Source organism: Oncorhynchus kisutch, linkage group LG9 (genome assembly GCF_002021735.2).
Source record: "Oncorhynchus kisutch isolate 150728-3 linkage group LG9, Okis_V2, whole genome shotgun sequence".
NCBI lineage: Eukaryota > Metazoa > Chordata > Actinopteri > Salmoniformes > Salmonidae > Oncorhynchus > Oncorhynchus kisutch.
Genome location: NC_034182.2, coordinates 24,650,043 through 24,669,282, shown reverse-complemented (window position 1 = coordinate 24,669,282; position 19,240 = coordinate 24,650,043). Strand labels below are relative to the sequence as shown.

The window sequence follows — 19,240 nt, the reverse complement described above, 5'->3', positions numbered from 1 at the left end:
GCTAGGAGGAATAGGAAATGGAGAGGTACAGTAGCAGCAGTAATAGGCTGTACTCAGGGCCTCTGTCTGCGTCTGGACAGAAGATCCTAGCAGCTCTCCGAGCCCAGAGCCACAACCACTACTCTGACACAGCCAGGGCCCAAAGCTACAGACAGCGTGAGTCGGCAAGGACTGAATAGTGCAGTGCAATATTTAGAATGATGCCGATAGAAATGTGACCTACATATATTCTATAGACCTGACACCACTGTTTTATTCTAAACAATCGTAAGCAGTGGTGTAGTGGTAAAAAAAGAAGTGGGTAAAGTAAGTATTCTCTATTCTACTGTACCTGCAAAAAAATAAAATAAAATTGAATTTCTTTTTTTGTAAAAAGCCTATCTGTTCAAATGTTAGATGAGCGGTATGACAGCAGACCGAGAGGGTACAAGTCAGAGGCCAGCTGGAGCAGAGGAACACAGGAGGAGAGGAGAGGGAGAGAGGCAGACCGGTGAGGAGATGATACAGTAGTAGTGGGGGGGGGGGCAATTGGCTTGGGTGTATAGGCTGTGTTAGTTGTCATTAGCAACCAAACATGGTACAGAATGAAGTGACATAAAATAGTTTATTTGGTTAGGGATAGGCAGGTAAGAGGTGTCGTTAGAAACCTGAAATGCAGTAAGGTGGTATGCTCTTCAGGGAGATGGATTGAGTCCTTACTATATGACAGTGGTGCATGTGGTGAAATTCAATTAACTATTAGTCCCTTGAGGAAAAATCTGGTGTGGTATTTCTTGTGCAGACACAGAACATATGGGCCAGTTTCCCAGACGCAGATTATGCCTATAGTCCTAGACCAGGGATGAGTAACTGGCGGGGTCCCTATTTTGAAGGCCCTTAGAACTCAGTCGGGGTCTCGACTTAATGTTGCGAGTTAGCATAGTATAATAGACTATGTGCCAATTTGGTTGTGCATCGTCAGTTTTTCTCTTGTTTCGGTCACTGATAGTCAAGTAGCCCATGTCAGCCAATTTTCTTTTTAGATCGCTACATAATTTAGCGGCCAGCTATCTAAATTTATGGTCGAATTACTGGCCGTGGTGCCCCCATTGATTTTGTTTGTCTCATTCAGATGTCATTAAAATCTACTAACATTTCTTTCCACCCTATGACAAAATGTGTAGAATTGCAGGAAATTTGCTGTACAACAGCTTATTTTCCTATCCGCCCCATGGCAAAATGAGTAGAATTGCATGAAATTAGTTATAAAGTTGCAATATCTTCTCTAGGCTCCATGGCAATATGTGTGGAGTTGCAGCAAACTTGCTTTAAAACTAGTGTTGTGTTTGAGACCAGCTAAAGCGAGACCGGTTCAAGACCAGAGGGCGGGGCGAGACTGAATAAAGACCGGGAGGAGGACAACGAGACCCAGTCGAGACCAGAAAAATGCGAGTCCAATTCAAGACGATGATTTTGTCAAATTGCCACTATAATAAGAGTTAAAAATGTCCAGTATTTCTTCTGTTCATATTTCAGAAGAACATATGGATTCTTTATACATTCAGAATGGTTTAAAAAAAAAAAAAAGGCATACTGAGGCCAAATAGAGCCACTACAAATGATTACGAACCCAAACACTGGGGAACAATGAGGGCTTTTATATTATTAAATTCAATGATGTTCTGATTTAATCTCTTCAGTTTTTGTTTGAACGGAAACAGTTAACACTGAATTTGAAATAAAATGTTTCTTTGGTCTCTGGGGAGATAAATCTAGCTAACTAAGTCAGCCATTGGCTAGGCCATCAGAAGCTAGGTAATAAGCCTCTGCCATTCAACTGTATTAATTAGGGCAACATTTTGGAGTGACAGTGGACTCATCACTTTTTGACTGGGACTGTTTTTACAAAAGCTTATGGAAACGTCTGCCTTCTGGAAGGCCAAGAAGTCACTGCAATACCAAAGAGTAGTTTTCCCAAGGTCTAGCTAGCCAGCTTTTGCGTTAGGCTTGTTTGCAGGGGCTGTAGCAGGTGTTATCGAAGAGGATGTTTTGTTAGCTACTCCCTTTTCAAGAATAACTTTTAAGAGATTAAGTTTCAAATGATCATCGTATGAGTGGAAGTGATTTTTAATTGCAGCTTGCTTGCTATTGTTAGCCATCTCTTGGAAAATAACTTGTGTGTGAAACATTGTTGCATTTAAACTTTAGATCATCGGTTACTTTGTGTGCTAAATGTGAAATGTTTTTTGCAATGGGAAGTAATAGTTGTACATTTCGATTAGGAAATACACATCATGACCAAAAGTGGTCACCTGCTCGTCGAACATTCCAAAATCATGGGCATTAATATGGAGTTGGTCCCCCCTTTGCTGCTATAACAGCCTCCACTCTTCTGGGAAGGCTTTACACTAGATGTTAGAACATTGCAGAGACATGCTTCCATTCAGCCTCGAGCATTAGTGAGGTTGGGCGGTTAGGCTTGGCTCGCAGTCTGCGTTCCAATTAATTCCATAGGCAATCGATGGGGTTGAGGTCAGGGCTCTGTGCAGGCCAGTCATGTTCTTCCACACCGATATCGACGAACCATTTTTCTATGGACCTCACTTTGTGCACGGGGGCATTGTCATGCTGAAACAGGAAAGGGCCTTCCCCAAAGTGTTGCCACAAAGTTGGAAGCACAGAATCGTCTAGAATGTCAGTGTAAGCTGTAGCGTTAAGATTTCCCTTCATTGGAACTAAGGGGCCTAGTCCGAACCATGAAAAACAGCCCCAGACCATTATTCCTCCTCCACCAAACTTGACAGTTGTGACTATGCATTCGGGCAGGTAGCATTCTCTTGGAAACCGCCAAACCCAGATTAATCTGTCGGACTGTCAGATGGTGAAGAGTTCCAAAGAACAAGTTTCCACTGCTCCAGAGTCCAATGGCGGCGTGCTTTACGCCACTCCAGGCGAGGCTTGGCATTGCGCATGGTGATTGTAGGCTTGTGTGCGGCTGCTCGGCCATGGAAACCCATTTCATGAAGCTCCTGACGAACAGTTCTTGTGCTGACGTTGCTTCCAGAGGTGGTTTGGAACTCGGTCGTGAGTGTTGCAACCGAGGATAGACGATTTGATTTGTATGTGCTTCAGCACTTGGTGGCCCCGTTCTGTGAGCTTGTGTGGCCTACCACTTTGCGGCTGAGCCGTTGTTGCTCCAAACGTTTCCACTTCACAACAACAGCACTTACAGTTGACCAGGGCAGAAATTTGGCGAACTGAAATGTGGCATCCTATGACAGGGCCATGTTACAAGTCACTGAACTCTTCAGTAAGGCCATTCTACTGCCAATGTTTGTCTATGTAGATTGCATGTAGATAGCCTACTACATAATTGATCAATTGTATACAACTACACTACTTGAATATGCATAAATGGGGGTTAAGAAGTGAATATACGCAATATGAAAACAAAGTGGGTATAGGACGTATATCTGCATGTAGCATACACTACACCACTGGCCTTTTTTGTATTACAAAAAATCAGAGGTGTGAAGTACTTAAGTAAAAAGTACTTTAAAGTACTACTTAAGGTGTTTTTTGCGGTATCTGTGCTCTACTATTCATATTTTTGGTAACTTTTACTTCACTACATTCTTAAAGAAAAAAATGTACTTTTTGCTCCAAATATTTTACCTGACACCTAAAAGTTTGAATGCTTAGCAGGACTGAAAAATGGTCCAATTCACACACTTATCAAGAGGTCATTCCTACTGCCTTTGATCTGGAAAACTCACTAAACACACATGCTTCGTTTGTAAATTATGTCCGAGTGTTGGAGTGTGCCCCTTGCTGTCCGTAAATGTAAAAACAAAGAGAATTGTGCTGTCTGGTTTGCTTAATATGATCATTTTGAAATTATTTATAGTTTTATTTTTTACTTTTGATACTTAAGTATATTTTAGCAATTACATTTATTTTTATACTTAAGTATATTTAAAACCAAATAATTTTTGACATTTACGCAAGTAGTATTTTACTGGGTTACTTTAATTTTTACTTGAGTCATTTTCTAATAAGGTATCTTTACTTTTACTTAAGTATGAAAATTTTGTACTTTTCCCACCACTGCAAAAAGTACATTCTCCTACATAAGTGCCCTGGTATTACGGTTGTTATCCTTTCAGTATCACGAGCCTGTCACACACTGTAGCCTAGGTCCAATAGGTTTGCCACTGTGCAAACATGTCTATAATAGATATAAAAACTGTTACAAATCCCCCTCTCTCCCCTTACTAATAGTGAGAGCACAACTTTCCAACAATTTCTCTCACTCTTCCTTACCAGCGAATCAAGGAAATGCGTACAGTTTGAGGATATTTTTTTATTGAAAGTAAAGGACACTACTGTTACTAGTAAAGTAGGTATCCCAGGTGATAAGATATTCATGTTTCAAGAAAGGAGTGTATATTTGACCTGGCGAAGCGGTTTTTATGCGCTGACTGAATGGAAGCTGATAATTCTGTGTTTTTTTTACTCAGCTTGTCTCGGGAAGAAATTACAAGTCCTCTTGTCCAAGATCAAGTAAAGATTTATCAAAATCTTGGAGGGGGGGTGGGGGTGGATGTGGATACGCAGACCCGCGAGCAACTGCGGCCCCTCATGATGAGTTAATATTTTTTTGTGTTGCCCATCCCAGTCCTAGACAAACAAATATCATATTCAATGGAGATTCTCCATAAAAATGCTTCAAAACTAGGCTTAATCTGTGTCTGTGAAACTGTCCTGTAAATAATTAAATGGTACCATCCTTCTCTGTTCATGTACTTTTAGTACATGTAAAAGAGACAAAACATAGAAATAAATGGTAATATCCTTCTCTGTGCTGTGTACCAGGCCTTGGTCCAGACCCCAGTCCTATTCCCAGTCTTCCTCCTCATGGGACGCTGCATCCCAGAGGGACTACTCTCAGACCCCAGCACTGTCCCAGGACTCTGCCTCCTCTTCTACCCACAGAATGAGGTACCCTCTGGCCCTGCACAGGCCCTCAAACGAGCCTCACTGGAGAGAGTGAGTATCTAAGCACCTCTCTAATACATAACAACAACTATCCCCTAGTACTCCTAGATGCTTATTTCTCCTCAGAGTGACGGATGCATCAAGCTCGGGTTCAGTAGGGGATTTTTTAATTTAAGAATCGGAGAGGTACTATCTCCAAACAGATTTTCATTTTCTCTGTTGACTGATAGCTTTTGGTCTTTTCCCATAGCGCTCCTGAAGAGACAGAACCCACCTTCTCACTCCACTTCGCCTTGGAGGACCAGGGCCCTTCCAGACCACCCTTGCCCAGAGTGGAGCACCAAAGAGAGAAGCCAACTGGGGCCTGTGGACCACCATTCTCCAGAGCTAATGTTAGCGTAGCCCCAAAGAACCACGTAAAAAGCCTAGAAACTCAAAGTGAAGGCTGGCACTTAGGCAGTGGAGATGGGGAATGGCAATGCCCTGAACGTAGCCAAGAAGAAACCTCCATAGCCCCAGAGGACCAAAGAGAGAGGCTGGCTAAAGCCAAGCCCATTGAAGTAGCCTTAGCTGGTGGAGGAGATGCTGACCGTCGGGCCCCAGTGCCTGTTACTAAATGGCAGTTTGGGAGTATAGTACTGCCTCCACCTCAGAGAGCTTACAAGGCCGAAGAGAAGGCAGACTGTGACAAAAAGAGACCAGCGAGAGGGCTGTTACTTCCTGCATCAGAGAGTGAGGACTTCACAATGAAGGACATGGACAGTGGTCCGAGCTTTGAACTAAGAATGGAGGATGACATTGGGGAAAGTTGTGCATTGGAGAAGGATAGCTTTGGAGCAAGTCACACAGTAGAAAGGGATGGCTTTGGAGCAAGTCAAGGTTTGGAGAGGGATGGCTTTGGAGCAAGTCACATAGTAGAAAGAGATGGCTTTGGAGCAAGTCACACAGTAGAAAGGGATGGCTTTGGAGCAAGTCAAGGTTTGGAGAGGGATGGCTTTGGAGCAAGTCACATAGTAGAAAGAGATGGCTTTGGAGCAAGTCACACAGTAGAAAGGGAAAGCTTTGGAGCAAGTCACACAGTAGAAAGGGATGGCTTTGGAGCAAGTCACACAGTAGAAAGGGATGGCTTTGGAGCAAGTCACACAGTAGAAAGGGATAGCTTTGGAGCAAGTCACACAGTAGAAAGGGATAGCTTTGGAGCAAGTCACACAGTAGAAAGGGATGGCTTTGGAGCAAGTCACACAGTAGAAAGGGATGGCTTTGGAGCAAGTCATGCTTTGGAGAAGGATGGCTTTGGAGCAAGTCAAGGTTTGGAGACTGACTTTGGAGCAAGTCACACAGTAGAAAGAGATGGCTTTGGGGCAAGTCATTCAATGGAGCGATATGGTTTTGGAGCAAGTCATTCACTGAAGAGAGATGAGGGTGATGTCACTGGGGGCCACAGGGACAGCACAGAAAGCCCGTGTGTAGTTGGGTTAGTTGATCAGCAGGGGGCGCTGCATGGAGACACAGCCCAGTCAGAGGAGGAGATTGTGACAGGAGGAGGACCAAGGGAGAACCTCAGCGAGAGAGATCCCTTTAAGAGGAAACGGCTCTTCGGTGATATGACTACTGACAACCAGAGAGGGATGGGGGGTGGAGAGATGGGGGGAAGAGTGGAGAGGGAGAGAAAGGATGACATCAATAAAGGAGGGTTGAAGAAAAAGATGGAGAGGAAGAACAGCAGGAGTAGTACCAAACCCCACCAGCAGAGGAAGGTGTCACCCTCACTGGGGCAGATGAGGGATGGAGAGGGCCAGGGGGTGACAGAGACTGATAGTCACCCAGAAGAGAGAAGGAACATGGATGGGCCATTGGTGACAGCTGCACAGAGGAACAGTGGAGGAAACACAGGTTAGTTCAGGACAGGACCCACGCACACACACACACACAGGTTAGTTTAGGACACAGATAGATAGGTTGCCTTTTAGTACAATATATGAGAGCGGAATGTTGGGGATTTTATATGCTGGACAAATAGGCACTTTAGTAATACGCCACTAGATGGCGGTACAGCACTTCATTCAGTAGTTACCCAATGAAGTTGTCCATAGATGCTGTTTTATGGTCAGTTTTGCATTTTCCTTTTAAGCTGATCCTGGATCTGTGCCATGGGCAGCGTTGCGATGTCCAGCACTCTATAGGACCCTGAGTTTTCCCCTGACCACAAGGCCTGACTAGGGAAAACTCAGGGCCCCAGTGAGCTCGTATATCACAGTGCTGATTAAATAAAAAGTGTGAACAAGTATACAGCAATTATAAAGGACCAGTCTGAACACGCTGACAGAATCTGGACTGCTCTTGTTTCAGTACACAGGAAGTGTGTGCGTGTGTTGTGTGAAATGCTCAGTCAAGAACAGCGTAGTGTAGTGACAGAATATCAGTCCTGAGCAATGCGTCTGAGTTTAGCTGACCTCACTCAATATGCAGACACAGGTCTCATATTCAAACGCAATCACACACACATTTACTCATTCAGACACAAGCACACACACACGATTTTAAGCAGAGAGAACGCATATTTATTTTGAATTTTTCTAGAACCCTTAGCTGCTGGACATTTCATTCCGAAGCCGTCTCAGGAGGGTGGGAGAGTATTCAGAGCCCCCACTCTGCGGGGCACCTGTCTGGGACAGACCCCCCTGGCTACTAATCATCACAACGACACTCAGGTATTTTACCGCTTCAGCCAGAGGACCATACTGCTTCACATAATAGAATGTTTTATCTGCAGTCCGTAATTCAAAAAAACAATACAAAATGGCCTCCCAGACGCCATTTGTTGTGCTGAACAGTGAGGGATGGGCCTGGAGAAATGTAAGCTTGTAATAGTTGGTATTTAGCTACCGTGCAGAAAACCACTGAAACCTCAACCCCCTGTCCCTCTCACAGAAACCCCTTTTGCTGCATCCTAAATGTAACATTTTCCTCATTTAGTAGACGCTCTTATCCAGAGTTAGTGCATTCATCTTAAAGGGATACTTTGGGATTTTGGCAATGAGGCCCTTCATCTACTTCCTCAGAGTCAGATGAACTTGTGGATACCCTTTTTATGTCTCTGTATCCAGTATGAAGAAAGTTAGCGCAATGACTGGAAGTCTATGGGTATCTGAAAATAGTCAAGCGCGAGCGAGTGTTAGTTCAATCGAGTACAAGATTAACTGAATGAACAACAGAGACGAATACAATATGGAATTTTCTTAACTAGTTTGGGGTAAGGCCTCAACTCCGAGGGATGCTCCTCGAAGGCAGATGCTGATGACAGGTTGCTATGCTTTTATTTCTTTTTTTACGGGCAGGTTGGTGCTGTGGGGTTATTAAGGATACTCTTTGAAGAGGTTTCAGATGTTTTCGGGGGTTGGGCAGGGACTCTGCTGTCCTACCATCAGGGAGAAGCAGGTTAAACTAATGGGGTGCCAGGACAGGGAAGAGATTTGACTGGGCTGAGTGGGAGCTGCCCTCCCGTAGGGGTCAGAGGGCCAAGAGACCAGAGGTGGCAGAACGGAGTACTCGGGTTGGGGTGTTGGGTTTGAGCAGAGCCTGAAGGTAAGGAGGGACAGTTCCTCTTGCTGCTCCATAGGTAAGCACCATGGTCTTGTAGGCGATGCGAGCTTCGACTGGAAGCCAGTGGAGTGTGCGAAGGAGCGGGGTGACATGGAGAACTTGGGGAAGGTTGATCTTGGGAACTACTTTTGACCAGAGCTCTATGGGTCTTGGTCTAAAGTATTGCACTACATAGGGAATAGGGTACCATATGGGACGCACCCTAGAGGGTGAGGGGAGTGAAATAAAGAGAATTCCCCCAATGCTCATTCCCCTTCATTTCCATGGAAATGGAAGACTTCAGCAGTATTACACCACACCACAGGAAAGAGAAGTGATGACTCCCAGTTGGGTACTAAAGTAAAAGGCCTGGCGATCGGGCCTTCTAGTCTATTTACTGTATGTCTCTCTCTGTCTCTGTGTGTGTGTGCGTGTGTGTGTGCGTGCGTGTGTGTCAGTGTCAGCAAGTAAGCGTTTCTGTTTACAAGGAAATGAGCAGAGCTCTCCCTAGAGAGCTGAATCAGTTGATGATGTTCTCTTGGTAGAACACACACACACACTGTTCCGGCTGACTATTTACCTCTACAGTCCTATATTCCCTAGAGCACAATTCAGTTCACTCACACACATACACACACACACATTGACTCGAACTCTGCACTCACTTTGCATTAAAAATGGAGTTTCTTCCTATGAATGATGCCGGTGTTCCAGTGCAGAGTAGAGAGACTTGGAAGGTTAGATGGAGGTTAACCTGTTTTCTCTGGATTGGGAAGTCTGGACTCACTGTCTGGGACTAGCTGTGCCCTAGAGAGCACTGTCTGTGACTAGCTGTGCCGTAGAGAGCACTGTCTGTGACTAGCTGTGCCCTAGAGAGCACTGTCTGGGACTAGCTGTGCCCTAGAGAGCACTGTCTGGGACTAGCTGTGCCGTAGAGAGCACTGTCTGGGACTATCTGTGCCCTAGAGAGCACTGTCTGGGACTAGCTGTGCCCTAGAGAGCACTGTCTGGGACTAGCTGTGCCGTAGAGAGCACTGTCTGGGACTAGCTGTGCCGTAGAGAGCACTGTCTGGGACTATCTGTGCCCTAGAGAGCACTGTCTGGGACTAGCTGTGCCCTAGAGAGCACTGTCTGGGACTAGCTGTGCCCTAGAGAGCACTGTCTGGGACTAGCTGTGCCCTAGAGAGCACTGTCTGGGACTAGCTGTGCCCTAGAGAGCAATGTCTGGGACTAGCTGTGCTGTAGAGAGCACTGTCTGGGACTGACAGGTTTGCTCTGTTAACGCAACTAGACACCCACTCTCTTTCTCTTACTCTCCTCTCTTTGGCTCTTCACCCTTTCACTTTCTTTCTCTATCTCTATCTGGCTCTCTGTCGCGGTCTCTCTGTCTCTCACTCACTCACTCACTCACTCACTCACTCACTCACTCACTCACAAACACACACTCTCTTGCTCACAGGTGGAAGGAATTGAGAGAATAGCTAGGTTTATTTTCAGTCTACTCATGCTCATTATCTGCAACCAGAGAATTTAATCACCATCCTTCTGGACTTGAGCCGTCACACTTATCTCTCCATTCATCTAGCTGCGCCCCAAATTGCATCCTATTCCCTACATAGTGCACTGCTTTTGACCAGGGCCCATAAGGTAGTGTGGTATATAGGGGATTTGGTAGTGCACTATATAGGGAATAGGGTGCCATTTGGGTCGTTACCATTGACTGTAGTAGTAATAGAATCAGAGCACAGTCTATTTTAAGTTTCAGAATGAATCGCTTCCTGTGACTGGAATAATGCTTCTCTTGTTCTCTCTTCTCTTCCTCTCTCTCTCTATTGTGAAGGCTGGTGATGGAGGCTCCAGAGAGAGGGGGTTGAGTATAGATCCTGCACTAACCAACCCCTCTCTTGCTGGGCATGGAAGGGCTGCAGGGCTGGGGTCCGGCCTGACCTCTGTACGTGCTAGTGGTGAGGAGGAGAGCAGCGGCCATCACCCTCTCCTCTCTGCCCAACAACCGCCCCTGACCCCTACCTTCTCCCTCAAAAGTAAACACGGCGCCCCTCTGCCCAAAATCGCCCTTTTCAGGCGGCCGGTGAAATGGGAACCCCCTCAGTCCTGTCAGGAGAAAGCAAGGACCTTGCAAAGGGGCCAGGAGTGGTGCAAAACCCAAACCCTCAAACACCCAGACCTGACCCCAGCCTTTAGCCTAGACCCCCGAGCCAAAACCAAGACCCTCCACAAGACTGAGGGGACCAAGAGTGTTGCTCTAACCACTAACACCCCACATCGACCCCCAGCCAACCCAGTTAGGCCAAGACAGGGGGTCCCAATGGGGGAGAGGGGGCTTGAATCAACCAGGGACCATTCTAGTTCAGACACTCCTCAGCATAGATCCTCCAAAACCCCCAAACCACCCAAGCCGAAGCGGGCCAAACCTGGGCCTAACCAGTCTCAACTCACCCCAGAAACTGAACCAGAGGGGGGAAGCGGTGCCGGTGACTCCCGGACCCAGTCCAACCAATCCAAAACCTGTCTGACTACAGCCATGATCTCTGACCCCAGAGTAAGGGATGCTGGGAAGTTGAGTCCTGAAGAGAGAGGCAGGGTGCTGGAGGAGGCAGGGCAGGCCAGTGCGCTGGTTCTGACCATGGTGTACCAGGACGGAACCACTCAGATGGACCCAGAACAGGTGGGCAAGAGTTGGCGAGGCCGGATTGGCAGTTTACTTTTGACCTTCCAGAAAGTCAAAGCAATGTTTCTAACCTCAGTCCAGTAGACCTGGGCAGAATAGTTTTTATTTCGTAGCTTATTAGAAATACCAATTTTTCAAATACTCAAGGTGGTCAAATATAACCAATCAACTAATGGCAATTATTTCCTTTGATATCCGAATACAGGTCTTAGAAAATACAATATATAAACCAATATTTTAAAATATTTTAAATACCTCTCAGAAAAACAAATCATATTTGAAGGCATTTGATATGCAAGTTATTTGAAAACCGACCAAATATTTATTTGATGAAGAACAAAAAAAACTACAACAGTGACTTTTTAGGTTGTGGTCTTGGTGGCTCTGGGCCCATGCAGGTTTCTGTTCCAGTCTGAGGTAGACCAGACTGTCTCGTTGTGCCACCCCCTCCTCTGTTCCTGGTACTGGTCCAGTCTGGTCCAGATCTCTTTTCAACATCACCAGCACCCCAAACTGACTAGGCAAGTCAGTTAAGAACAAATTCTTATTTTCAATGACGGCCTAGGAACAGGGGCAGAACGACAGATTTGTACCTTGTCAGCTCGGGGATTTGAACTTGCAACTTTCCGGTTACTAGATACAATACCTATGTAACAACACTAGACATGTCATTTTGTTATTACTACATTGTTACATAGACATTGCTTTATAATTGCATTATAATGGAATAATTAGGAACAGTCACTATTCCTCTTGTGTACAGTAGTGACAAAACATCTCAGCTTGTTGCAATGCAATTTAAATACAATTACCGAAGTATTATGTAACATCATGCTCATAAAATGTTGCTCTAAAAGTAATTCCAGGCACAAGAACACTTTAATTTGACTGAAAATACTACCAATAACTGGTCAAACATGACTATTAAGTCAAGGGAACTAAATATCTCAAAACTGCCTTGTTGAATCAACTACAGCCGACATAAGTGGAAAATCATGTTGATTTGTGTTCTGATTAAAATATCCCTTTGTAGCTCAAAATGTGAGCATCCAACTTCCTGTTCGCAACGTTACCAAATGGCTTTGCATTACTTTGCAGTATTTTCAGGTATCGCAAAATGAATTGTAGCTTTCGACCTTTTCAGCGGCACGTTGGAACAGTCATACAATAGTGGAGTGTCGCAACTTATTTATACTCATCATCTGTACTTCATCTGTTCTATACTATATCATCTGGATGTAGTGGTGCTACTGCTGTAAACTGGGCAAGCAAGGCTAATCTGTGTCCCAAATGGCACCCTCATTCCCTACGTAGTGCACTACTTTTGACCTGGGCTTATAGGAAATAGGCACTATATAGGAAATAGGGTGCCATTTGGGACGGACTGCATTTATGTTGTTATGTGTACTCTCTGTGTGTCCTATAGACCCTCAGTCTGTTAGTGTGTGGGGTCCTATAGCTGCAGAACCTACGTAAATATGGTTGGCCATATTCACTGACATTAACTGCTCTCTTGTCTATGTGTCCCATAGAAGCTCAGTCCGTCAGTGTGTGGGGTGCTGGTGATGTTGAAAAGAGATCTGGACCAGACTGGACCAGTACCAGGACCAGAGGAGGGGGTGGCACAACGAGACAGTCTGGTCTACCTCAGACTGGAACAGAAACCTGCATGGGCCCAGAGCCACCAAGACCACAACCTAGACCTCTTCAATAGGTATGGTATATGTGTGGGAGGGAGGATAGGTGCACTACATAGTACAAGTCTGGGGGGGGGAAATCCCACTGATGATTTGCGTCCCTCTCTGTGTTTGTGTGTCCTGTAGAGAGATGCTGCTGCAGGTAGTGTCAGGGTCTCAACTGGTGGTGTGTTACAAGGCCAAAGACCTGCTCCGTACAGCACTGCAGCACTACAGACCAGACCTACACTGGAAACAATGTAACTTTGATAAGGCTGTTAAGAACTCCCTCCAACTGAGCTCTGTTGGGATTTGGGATTACAACATTATTCTGTTGTGTTCCCCCCCTCCCCCCCAGTCTCAGCTTGTCGCATCCAGGACCCCCAGGTAGCAGCCTGGCTATTGGACCCAGCTGACCCATCTTCCTGCTTCACCAACCTGCTCACCAAACACTGTAGGACACCCCCCAGAACCCCCACACCTGCCCTGGGGGCAAGGAAGGTCTGTAGCACCAAACAATACAACTAGTCTCTCTGGCACACCGGCCATCAATTCCGCCATTGAAGCAGAAGACCCCACCAATCCTGGTCCAGAATATCGATAAGGTGTGCAGGCTTTATTTCCAGCCCAGCATCACCACACCTAATTCAACTGATCTCTCATTTTTGTCCTTTATCTAGAGCCGTGCACAAGCATGAAATTTAGGCCCGAGCTCTACCCATGCCCGCGACGTTCAGGCCCTACCCAACCCGGGCCCCATTGCTTCTGCCAAATTGAAGACCCGGCCGTACCCGAAATCAGAAATAACTTTCTCTGTCAGTATATCCATTAGCTGCTCCTCTGTCCGTCCCCCGCTCCCTGCACGACCCCCTCTTCCCTGCGTGTGTGAGTATCCACAGCAACGGCTCCGCTGGGCTGCCTGCTCAATGACTACGAGACGTGAGAGAGCTGTTAGCCGGCTACATTTCGTCACTCGAAACTCTGACCAAACTCACAGAACATTATTGTTTTCTGTAATTGATATAATCTCTCCTGTCGACTCCTTACATTTGATGAGGTTGAAGCACCTCTAACACCATGTTATGATCTTAGTCAGATACGGCTGTACAGAGAGACACTGCGCAGCGGAGTATGAGCAAATAGCTCTGCCTCAAAATGTTATCGATCAATTTAGTCTTGAAAATGATAACCTACACTGGCCCATACCCTATCTCCCCCCCACCCTCTGTCAGGTGTACCAGGTCATTTCCAGTCTGTCTCTGCTCTACCAGCTGAATATGGAGCTACGCTCTAAACTACAGGTCAGTCCCTCCCTGAGGATCCATGAGACCATGAAACTTCTCAGACGTATGAGCCTCTCTCTTGTAGTACACACACACACACACTGATACACAAACACGTTTTGTTCTCCTGTCCTCGTGGGGATTTCCATTCAAAATCCTAGTTTCCCTTTGCCACAAGGGAGAATTTTCCATGTTTTACTATGCTTGTTGGGACTTTTGTGGATTTCAGGTCTCTGTTTGTATTGCATTTAAGTTTTTTAATTAATTTTTATCTTATTAACACTTTATTCTAGCTAGCTATTTGTGTAGGTAGCTGTCAAGTAAACAAAATGATTAAAAAAAAACACACACACACATCCTACCTTACTGTCTCTGTGTATCCAGAGCCAAGGTCTGTGGGAGCTGTACTCTAACATGGAGCTGACTATGATCCCTGTGCTGGCAGGTAAGGACACCATGTTGAGAGGTCATCACGATCCTATGACCTGACCATGCTGAGCTCCTATAACTAGAGATGAAAGGAGACAAGCAGGAAGGACATGAGGAATTAAGGAAATGCAGTTGACATTCTGTCTAGGCCTATATGTATGTGTACTCTGCTACTATTTATATAATGCTACTCTCCTTCTCTAAGCCATGGAGAGTCACAGGATCCATGTGGACACGGAGTCCCTAAAGACAACATCAGAGATGCTGGGGGTAAGAACTATAATTACAGTACTGTAAAAGGGAGAAAACAGAGAGGGTTTAAGTAGTACACACACCATGATGCCTCCAGTAGGTGGATGTTTGGAGAGTGTGTCCTGTGTCTTGCTGTGCTCTATAAATAGAAAGGAGAGTCTGTCTGTCTGTTTCCTTCCTTTAGGGTGGAGTGTTGCAGTAGGAATGAGCATCGCCGTCTTACACACACTCACTAACGCACGCACACACACGCTAGCTTGCGCGCACACACCACGCACGGATAAAAAATTGCTGTGATTATCCAGCAGAATACTAACCAAACTTTTATTTTGTTTCTCACGACGACCCACACACAACACATGATGAGGATGCAGAGGAGGAGGGAGGAAGGGAGAGAAAGAGAGAGAATGATTTAGGGATAATAAGTTGCAAGGGAGAATGGAGAAGTACTAACATAATCATATTCTGAACCGAAGTGTTTGTTTTTCAGTGTGTGTGTGACACCTACACAGTGTAAGCACATTACAAGTCTAACTGAAACAGACAGTGCTTTTAAACGACTGACAGAGACCTGGAGAGAAAAAGAGAGACGAAAAAGGGGAGGGAGAGACTCATGGAGGAGGCGAGGGAGAGACGCACCGAAGACTGACAGAGAGAAATGGAGAGAGGAGGGAAACAGACGGGAGGACGAGAGGGGTGGTAAATGGAGATGCAGGGACAAATAAAAAAAGAGAGTAAAGTGGGAGAGAGAGTGACATAACAAAGTGACGTTTTAGATGTACATTCCCCACCGCAGGAGGACAATTAGGAAAATGTTAATTCAGATATCTGACAGTATATCAAATCAAATGTTATTTGTCACATGCGTCGAATACAACAGGTGTACACCTCACCGTGAAACGCTTACTTACAAGCCCTTCATCAACAATGTCGTTTTAAGGGAAATACGTTTTGAAAATATTGACACAATAAAGTAAAAAATAAATAAATGAAAGAGTAACAATAAAATAGCAATAACGAGGCAATATACAGAGGGTGCTGGTGCCAAGTCAATGTGCGGAGGTACAGGTTAGTCGAGGTAAATGAGGTAGTATGTACAGTACCTGTCAAACTTTTAGACACACCTACTCATTCCAGGATTTTTTTATTATTCTTTTTTACTCTTTTCTACATTGTGGATTAACAGTGAAGACATCACAACTATGAAATAACACATTTTCATTCATGTAGTAACCAAAAACAGTGTTCAACAAATCAAAATATATTTATATTTGGCTTCAAAGTAGCCACCCTTTGCCTTGATGACAGCTTTGCACACTCTTGGCATTCTCTCAACCAGCTTCATGAGGAATGCTTTTCCAACAGTCTTGATGGAGTCCCCACATATGCTGAACACTTGTTGACTGCTTTTCCTTCACTCCTCGGTCCAAACCACCTCAATTGGGTTGAGGTCGGGTGATTGTGGCAGCCAGGTCATCTGATACAGCACTCCATCACTGTCTTTGGTCAAATAGCCCTTACACAGCCTGGAGGTGTGTTTTGGGTCATTGTCCTGAAAAACAAATGATAGTCATGTAGGTAGGGGTAAAGTGAACAGTGAGTAGCAACAGCAGCGTAAGAAAAAGGGGGGGGGGGTGCAATGCAAATAGACCGGGCAGGCATTTGACTAGATGTTCAGGAGTCTTATGACTTGGGGGTAGAAGCTGTTCAGAAGCTGTTCAAGCCTCTTGGACCTAGATTTGGCGCTCTGGTACCGCTTGCCGTGCGGTAGCAGAGAGAACCATATATGACGGGTGGCTGGAGCTTTTGGAGCCAATAGAGGTATTGGATGGCAATTGAGTCTTCATGTATTTGTCTGTCTCTCTCTCTTAACATGAAAGGACACTCTTAACAACAGAACATGTTGCATCTCTCTCTGAGATAAAATAACTGATTACCATATGCTTTGAAACAGAAAAAGAGAACAGAAGCAACGCACACACACACACACACACACACACGTTAGGGAAACCCTTTGGTGGAATGTGTTGTTTGATTTCGAGAACATAGATAAAATACATCAAACATAGGAGAACACACACACACTCTGGCACACGTATACTGGCACACAGACATTGAAGAGTGTGTATAGCAGTCAGATTAGCCCAGCTCTGCCCGAGGTTTAGGGGAGAGCAGTGATAAGTCCCTGTACTGACGATTCTCTCCCATCCTCTCTCTCTGCCTCTCTCTCTCCCCTCTCTCCCCCCTCTCTGTTCCTGCTCTCCCCCCCTTCTCAACCTCCCCCTCTCTTCCCCTCTTTCTGTCCCTCCCTCTCCCCCCTCCCCACTCTCTCTCTACCCCTCCTCTCTCTCGCTCTCCCCCCCTCCCTGTCAGACTAAGATGAAGCAGCTAGAGCACGAGGCCCACCAGGCAGCAGGCCAGATGTTTCTAGTGACCAGCAGCACCCAGCTCAGGACGGTCAGTGTGTGTGTATAGGCGTGTTTATAGGTACTATGTATGTGTGTGTGCTGTCCTAATCCTGCTCTCTACAGGTTCTGTTTGAAAAGCTGCATCTGCAGGAGCGCTGTGAAAACAAGAAGCTCCCCAAGACTCTCAACAAACAACAGCAGTCTACATCTGAGGCTGTTGTGAGAGATGCACGCGCTGATACAAACACACACATTTGCATTGCCCTTCAGTAGTATGAGGTAGTGACGCCTCTCTTCTCTGTGTGTAGTTGTTGCAGCTCCAGGACCTGCACCCCCTGCCGAAGATCATTCTCGAATACAGACAGGTCAGTGATGAACACAATATGTTTGACTGACTGATTGATTCATTCATTGGTATCTGCTTACATTACTATATGACTTTGTGTGTGTGTTTTTCTTACCCCCCCAGGTTCATAAGATCAAGTCTACCTTCGTCGACGGGGTTCTGTCTTGTATGATGAGTAAGGTGAGCACAGACGCTCAGGCTGGGATTAAAGCATCTCTAAAGTAGCTGATCTTCTGCACTCCTACTCTGACAAGTTTTGTGAATATGGGGCCAAGGAGTAAAAACATTTAAATGGAGGGACCTTTCTATCTCTTCTTAATTCCCTATAACAAACACTAGAGGGCAGTACTAGTTAATTGTCTTTTGAAGCTTTTGTTTATTGCAAAAGCTCTGTATGGAAATGTAGCTTTGAGTCTGTTCTCTGGAATTTCTTAATGACATGTACAAAGAGACTTTTGATGTTTGGTTGGTTGTTACATGCTGAACTGCTCTCTTTCTTCCTCTCTCGCTTCTCTCCCTCTCCTCCCTCTCTTTATGTCCTCCCTCTTTCATTGCTCTCTCCCTCTCTCTGTCTCTGTCCTCAAGAACTTCATCTCGTGCACATGGTACCAGACCAGTGCAGTGACTGGAAGAATTTCTGCCAAACACCCAGTGAGTCCCTCATCCTCCATCTCAGGGTTACTCATCCTTTCAACCCATCCCTTTTCTCAGCAATGTCCTTGGCTTAATTTCTCTTTCTCGCTCCCTCTTTCTCGTTCTCACTCTCGCTCGCTCTCTTTTTCAAACGTTCTCTCTTTCTCCTTCTCGCTCTCTGTCTTTCTCTCGCTCTTTCTCTATCTCTCTCTTATACACACACTCTAATGTCTGATGTATTTTTGCTGAGAAAAGCTACTCTCTCTTGTCCGAACTAGAGGTCGACCGATTATGATTTTTCAACGCCAATACCGATACCGATTATTGGAGGGCCAAAAAAAGCCAATACCGATTAATCGGCCGATGTTTATATATATATTTGTAACCATGACAATTACAACAATATTGAATGAACCCTTTTATTTGAACTTAATATAATGCATAAATAAAATCAATTTCGTCTCAAATAAATAATGAAAGATGTTACATTTGGTTTAAATAATGCAAAAACACAGTGTTGGAGAAGAAAGTAAAAGTGCAATATGTGCCATGTAAAAAAAGCAAACTTTTAAGTTCCTTGCTCAGAACATGAGAACATATGAAAGCTGGTGGTTCGAATAACATGAGTCTTCAATATTCCCAGCTAAGAACTTATAGATTGTAGTTATTATAGGACTATTTCTCTCTATACCATTTGTATTTCATATATCTTTGACTATTGGATGTTCTTATAGGCACTATAGTATTGCCAGCCTAATCTCGGGAAAGGCTTAAACCGCTGTGCTTCAAGTACTGCGAAGAGCTGCTGGCAAACGTAGGAAAGTGCTGTTTGAATGAATGCTTACGAGCCTGCTGCTGCCTACCACCGCTCAGTCAGACTGCTCTATCAGATATCAAATCATAGAACTAATTATAATATAATAAACACACAGAAATACGAACCTTAGGTCATTAATATGGTCAAA

General features: G+C 45.1%; 1 protein-coding gene and 1 long non-coding RNA gene across 2 annotated transcripts; both read left to right on the top strand.

The window, feature by feature from the left end:
- Positions 1 to 17: 17 nt before the first annotated feature.
- LOC109896486 (uncharacterized) lies at positions 18 to 14,468 on the top strand. The gene is made up of 11 exons (XM_031831349.1): positions 18 to 156; positions 397 to 490; positions 4,855 to 5,028; positions 5,228 to 6,870; positions 7,558 to 7,688; positions 10,400 to 11,245; positions 12,781 to 12,962; positions 13,072 to 13,184; positions 13,283 to 13,425; positions 14,157 to 14,271; positions 14,461 to 14,468. The coding sequence occupies exons 1-11, from the start codon at positions 18 to 20 to the stop codon at positions 14,466 to 14,468; spliced, it is 3,588 nt and encodes a 1,195-aa protein (XP_031687209.1).
- Positions 14,469 to 14,588: 120 nt separating this feature from the next.
- Positions 14,589 to 18,293, top strand: LOC116375285 (uncharacterized). Its single transcript, XR_004211043.1, has 6 exons — positions 14,589 to 14,652; positions 14,842 to 14,906; positions 17,262 to 17,515; positions 17,605 to 17,661; positions 17,766 to 17,822; positions 18,228 to 18,293. It is a non-coding gene; the product is annotated as an uncharacterized LOC116375285 (long non-coding RNA).
- The last annotated feature ends 947 nt before the right edge of the window (positions 18,294 to 19,240 follow it).

Bases quoted from the DNA above. Each gene is read 5' to 3' on its own strand.
- LOC109896486 (XM_031831349.1), top strand. From the start codon at position 18: ATGGAGAGGTACAGTAGCAGCAGTAATAGGCTGTACTCAGGGCCTCTG. The intron at 12,963-13,071 runs GTATGGTATATG...TGTGTCCTGTAG, and splicing joins AACCTAGACCTCTTCAATAG to AGAGATGCTGCTGCAGGTAG. The intron at 13,185-13,282 runs GTAACTTTGATA...CCTCCCCCCCAG, and splicing joins AGACCTACACTGGAAACAAT to TCTCAGCTTGTCGCATCCAG.